Source organism: Helianthus annuus, chromosome 14 (assembly GCF_002127325.2).
Source record: "Helianthus annuus cultivar XRQ/B chromosome 14, HanXRQr2.0-SUNRISE, whole genome shotgun sequence".
NCBI lineage: Eukaryota > Viridiplantae > Streptophyta > Magnoliopsida > Asterales > Asteraceae > Helianthus > Helianthus annuus.
This window is the reverse complement of record NC_035446.2, coordinates 72,301,377-72,307,451: the sequence shown is the minus strand read 5'-3', so window position 1 is coordinate 72,307,451 and position 6,075 is coordinate 72,301,377. Positions and strand designations below refer to the sequence as shown.

The 6,075-nt window shown below is 35.0% G+C and overlaps 1 protein-coding gene across 2 annotated transcripts; it reads left to right on the top strand.

The window, feature by feature from the left end:
* The first annotated feature begins 469 nt into the window (after positions 1 to 469).
* Positions 470 to 4,782, top strand: LOC110908421 (histone deacetylase 14). Of its 2 annotated transcripts, none has more exons than XM_022153360.2 (9): positions 470 to 623; positions 2,671 to 2,843; positions 3,025 to 3,099; positions 3,217 to 3,318; positions 3,413 to 3,484; positions 3,569 to 3,622; positions 3,745 to 3,996; positions 4,073 to 4,254; positions 4,362 to 4,782. In XM_022153360.2, the coding sequence occupies exons 1-9, from the start codon at positions 584 to 586 to the stop codon at positions 4,660 to 4,662; spliced, it is 1,251 nt and encodes a 416-aa protein (XP_022009052.1). In that variant the 5' UTR covers positions 470 to 583; the 3' UTR covers positions 4,663 to 4,782. The 2 variants fall into 2 exon arrangements, with proteins under 2 accessions (XP_022009052.1, XP_022009051.1); XM_022153359.2 differs by having other exon boundaries at positions 3,569 to 3,625.
* The last annotated feature ends 1,293 nt before the right edge of the window (positions 4,783 to 6,075 follow it).

The window sequence follows — 6,075 nt, the reverse complement described above, 5'->3', positions numbered from 1 at the left end:
CATATAACTTCTAAATTCGGGTCAAAGTATGAATTACATCCATAAGTAACAAGTTTATTATTCATAACATTATCAAACCTAATAACAAATGCCTATACTACTTATTTCTAAATTTTTACATAACTTAAATCGCTACCAGTATCAAACATATCTTCAAAATTTTGGTGTTTTAACATATTGATGGCTAATTAATTTTGCAGATTATTATATTTTAAGTTAAATATAATTAGTTTGTAGGTTTTAAAAAATGAAAGTAAAATAATTTATTGCTTAGGATGAATTTAAATTAAATCGAATTTATTCGAATTCTGTTCGAATTCAAGTTTCAAAAACAAATCGAATCGAATTGAATACGAATTCAAGTAAAAAAATAAATATTCAAAAAATTTAACTCGGATAATTCGAGAATTCATTATTCGATTCAATGAACGTACCTGAAATCAATTCGTACACATTCCTAACCCGTTTCCATCAAACACTCACTAAACACAAATCCCACGATATCCCACAACCAAACGCCCCTTATCCCTTTTCATATATATTTCCCTCTGTCTGTTCCAAAAGGAGCTTCGTGTCACTGAAAATGGAGGTTCAAGCCGCTCTTCATCGTTCATTTCTCGGAGGTAAATACTTAACTTTAGCCGATTAGCATCTTCTTCCCACTGATTTTGATATGCCTTTTGATTTTACTCTCATCCTTTATATGATTCCTAGTTCGTATGATCATCGGTTTCTCCAATCCTTTTGTAATTTCGTGTCTTAACTCTTAATAAATAGCTTGTTCAGCAAGTTACTGAGAGAACTTCGATTAAATATGCCGTTAATTTCGTGATGTCAGTGTGAGCTCTGAATTTGATTATTACACTGTTAATTTCTTGATTATTGTAGTAAACTAGGGGAATTCCCGTGCGTTGCAACGGGTCATTCAGTTGATTTCGGTTTGGTTAGTACAGCAACCGAAAGATATATGGCCAAGAAAATATCGACACGTGTTTTGTAATGTTCGAAAATCATAGGAAAGAATACCGGTATCGGTTCACATAATATTGATACTGTAACAGATGTCATTCAATCAGATTTGGTTCCACGTTATAACCTCGGATGGTATCGGCTCGGTTCGTCGACGTAAAGAAAAAAATCAACATTTATCGAAGCATAATATTCAAAGTTTCATAAAGCATTATATTAAAGTATTAAAATAACAAAAAGGGTTAATGAAATGCACCTTTTTGCTTCGATCACTTGTACATTACTATTCATAACTTGATTTTGAATAAATTCATATCGAGACGTAAATAAAAATAAGCAGATCGTGACGACACACTCCTAGTTATATTAAATACAGTATTTTAAAAGTTATAAGAGAAACAAAATAAACTAAAACGTAATTATAACACAAATAATAAAAAAGTACATATAATGTTAAAGAAATAATTAACTATATCATAAAGCATAAAAATAGTTTAATTTTATTTGTAAAATTATAAGAATTAATTAAATATAGAAGTATGGTCTTCTTTTGCAAAAAAAAAAAAAAATAATAAATAAAAAATTATAATAATAAGTGAAAAAAATGGTAAATATGAACAAAATCCAAAGCATGCAATTGACCAATAAAAACATGTACTGTATATCCAGTTTGAAAATGTAAGGATATAGAATAGAATTTGAGGAAGCTGTTGATAGATACATCATAGTGAATACTGTTAGGAAAAATCTGTATTTCCTTATAAATATGTGAGAAACAATGCAAAACCACAGTGATATAAATGTGTGTGAAATACATATAACATAAAACAAATCAAAATGTACACAACCAGGAATCAAACAGTATAGGAAGAAACAAATTGTGTTAGTCCCTGATCCAAACTGTTGTTCGTGTAGACGACAATACATCTCACACATGATTCTTACAGATTTTATGGTCGAATCCTCATAGGTGTGTGTGTCATGGTCATGGACACTAGCCTAGTTCTGTGAGAGACTGAGAGCTTAGCATGAATTTGTTAAAGAGCAACATATACTGCACTAAAATAATATCTGAATAATCACATTTCATGTTTCTTAAACGCCAACCTGTTGAAACTGGATTGTATATCTTACTTTCTCATTATCCGTACCAGTTAGTTTAATTTGAAAAGAGTTAACTGCCATTTTTGTCCATGTGGTTTGTTCGCTTTTGCCATTTCAGGCCAATTTTCAAAAATGCACCAGTTTCCTCCCTGACATACTGGAAACGTGCTACTTCAGTCAAAAATTAAAACCCAGTTAAGTCAGACAGGTTAAATGAAGGGTATTATTGTCAATTCATAAAATAAGGTGAAAATAAAAGATATATGAGTTGACAATAATACCCTTCATTTAACCTGTCTGACTTAACTGAGTTTTAATTTTTGGATTGAAGTGGCATGTTTCCAGTATGTCAAGGAGGAAACTGGTGCATTTTTGAAAACTGGTCTGAAATGGCAAAAGTAAACAAATCACAGGGATGAAAATGACAGTTAACTCATTTGAAAATGATAATGGTGTATTTGTTCTTTACGTTGACGGTATCGAAAGTGATTTCCATAACAACTTCTTGATTATTGGGTTGGGAGACCAGATATCTGTTTTTTCATTTACACGAAGAAAGTGAAAGAAATAATATGTATTTTTTAATCTATATTGTAGGTGGAGTGTCGTTTCCTTTGGGACCTCGTGTAGTTTCATTAATGAGAAGTCGATTCTTCCAGAAACATTCGACTTCACTGAAGAAACATTCCAAAGTATCTATATCGTGTTCGTTAAATGAGAGTACAGCAAAAGTGATTTATAGTGTAGCGCCTGCAATGGGTCATAACAAGGTAATCAACTTATGTCCTTTATAAAATGGGTCATAACAAAGTTTCTACTAGCATTCACAAACGATAAAAGTATCTTTTTTTTTCATTTTCAAATAGAATTCTTAATAGGAACTCTTTTTGTTTTGTATAGAAAGTGTGTATTGGAGAACGTTGGTGAAGTCTTACATGATATTGGTAACAGGAGGCACATCCAGAATGCAGTTTACGGGTTCCTGCAATTGTGACTGCTCTCGAGAAGGTGGAGCTCACACCGAAGGTAGTTTCCAAGAATCATTTTGTTTTACACTTTATTTAATTTCTATATAACTGGCTTCGGAACATGCATGATAGAATGAAATTTCGTTATAATGATATGCAATTTTTATGCTTGCAGTTTCGAGGATCTGAGATCATTCAACTTCAAGATTTTAGAACTGCTACTGTTGAAGATATTGCAAGTGTGCATTCCAGATCTTATGTTTTTGGCCTTGAGAAGGTAACAGTTGTTCATTAGACGTAGCAATTTCGACATGTTTACTTAAAATCGGGTCGGTTTTTGATTTATTTAGACGTGCATTCTATATCTATAGGCAATGGAGCAGGCTTCAGACCAAGGCTTTATACACATTGAAGGCTCTGGGCCCACGTACGCCACTGCTACTGTAAGATAATTCCATCAAACGTGCCTCCTTTAAACCGATATGCACATTTATGATGATTGTACATTAACACCATAAACAATGCAGACATTTCAAGAGTCCTTGATCGCTGCTGGAGCAGGCCTATCCTTGGTTGATCACGTGGTAGTGCCCGTTTACGATTCCATAGTCGACCCATTTATAAGTAAACGGGTCATAATTGCCACATCTAGGATTATTGTTTGATGTCACTGATAACAGTTTTTTATTTGATGAAAATGTAGGTGGCAGCATCAAAAGTCAGTCAAACCCCCCCAATTGGATTCGCCTTAATACGACCGCCTGGACATCATGCGGTTCCTAAGGGTCCCATGGGATTTTGTGTGTTTGGTAATGTAGCTATTGCAGCCCGATATGCTCAACGGGCCCATGGACTACAACGTGTTTTCATCATTGATTTTGATGTCCATCATGGGAATGGGACGAATGATGCGTTTTATGATGATCCAGACATATTCTTTCTTTCAACTCACCAAGTAACCAACAAACATACATGCATTCATTCATTCATTTATTTATAACAAATTAATTACATATTTTATGGTGTTTTAGGAGGGAAGCTACCCTGGTACAGGAAAAATCGATAACATAGGATGCGGGAATGGTGAAGGAGCAACGCTTAATTTGCCGTTAGCAGGAGGGTCAGGTGATATTGCCATGCGGACCGTGTTTGATGAAGTCATCGTACCGTCTGCCCAAAGATTTAAGCCCGATATAATTCTTGTATCAGCAGGGTGATTTTCTTCAACCAAAATCATCTTGACTCATTTTGTAATGTTTTGACTTTTGACACACTTTCATCAAGTGTTTTGACTATCAACCAATTACTGATTTCGTTCAGGTATGATGGACACGTACTGGACCCGCTGGCCAATTTCCAGTTCACAACAGGAACATATTACATGCTGGCATCAAACATCAAGCAGCTTGCAAAAGAGTTGTGTGGCGGTCGATGTGTGTTTTTCTTGGAAGGAGGATACAACCTTAAATCTCTGTCCGATTCAGTTGCAGATTCTTTTCGTGCGTTTGTTGGAGAACCGAGCATGGCGGCAAAAGTTGATGATCTTGGTTACTTGTACGACGAACCATCTTTTAAGGTAAAACAAGCTATTCAGAGGATCAAACATTTGCATTCTCTATAAAAAAAGCTATGATCTTTTCTCAACTTTTGTGGTGCAGACTTGTATATGTTTAGTTTTGTATAGGGCAATGCACATAAATAAGAAACTTAATTTACTAATTTATCTTATTTTTCTTTAAAACGTAGTGTTGGAGGTCCTTTATCGTTGGTTAGTGAAAACTGCCACAGACGCAAAAATCATTTCAAATCCGTGAAACTGAAAATGATTTGTTTACACGAGTTGACATGAGAATGACTTGTGTTACTTGATTATTTATTTATTTATTTATTTATTTTTTTGCATATTAGTACGCTAAAACTATGAAGTTACATTAAGAAGACATAAACGTCCGTTAACATAGTTGCGTCCTCAAACTTAAATCTTTTCTGACTTGTAAATTTTGACAAAGTCTCAATTATTGTGAGTCTTTTAAAAATCTGCAAAGACAAATGGGTCAACCCCCAAGTCTTTTGAGTTGAGTTGATACGAATACGCTTTATGTAGCTAAAGGCGTTGATGGAAATATGGAATTGACCTGAAATGAACCCAAAAGCATTAACTAACGGAACTGGAATTGGAATTTGCACAAGAACTGAAATTTAATTAATATTTAGGTGTATTTGTTTCACAGAATGGAATGGAATGGAATTTTGATGAAATTGAACGTAGATTTCTTTTCTTATGTTGTTCAATTCGAATTTCATCAAGAACGCTACCTGTTGTGACCCGTAAGTGGGTGAGACTCAACAATTAGGAGGAGACGAAGGGAACACACACAAGGTGGGGCAACTTTCGGGTATTTTTTTTATAATGAAACAAAAACATGAGTCTTAAACATGAAACATCCTAGAAAGCAGGGAAACTACCAATTACCATTATCCCAGGATGAGATAATGCAAACAATACTGGAAACATGCAAAAAAAGATTAAAATAACATGCCCTGAAATAAAGGAAAACAATTTCTTGACTTTTCTTCCACTCAAACGTCCAACTGATAATCTTTGAGATGGCTGGGCTTCTTAATATTTCGTTTTGGGCGGCCCAGATTGTTGGCATCTTCAGTTGGGCTCACATGTGGCGACGCTTCTGCATGGCCCGCATCAATACCCGGCTCTCGAAAACGCACCTCGTCCTCGAGGTGATCCTGAAAAGTGGGGAACTGCAACACAAACTCATCTTCATCTTCCCAGATTGCTTCGGCACATCCTTTCCCATCCGGTTAATAAGTAGCCATGGAATTCCTTGTTCATTGATCCGACTATTAAGGATCTCTTCGGGCTGAAATAACTTTGTGTCTTCTTCCTTGATCAAATAACCTGGTACGTTGTTGGCGGGGTACCTGTTTGTGCTATGTTTAAGCAATGAAACATGAAAAGCTGGGTGAACTATTGCCTTTGGTGGGAGCTCCAACTTTTATGCGACTGACCCAATCT

What these genes read in the sequence shown, in the direction of transcription:
- LOC110908421 (XM_022153359.2), top strand. Translation starts at nt 584, where the DNA reads ATGGAGGTTCAAGCCGCTCTTCATCGTTCATTTCTCGGAG. An exon ending in TCATCGTTCATTTCTCGGAG is followed by an intron (nt 624 to 2,670) that starts GTAAATACTTAA and finishes TCTATATTGTAG; the next exon opens with GTGGAGTGTCGTTTCCTTTG. An exon ending in CCACGTACGCCACTGCTACT is followed by an intron (nt 3,485 to 3,568) that starts GTAAGATAATTC and finishes TAAACAATGCAG; the next exon opens with ACATTTCAAGAGTCCTTGAT.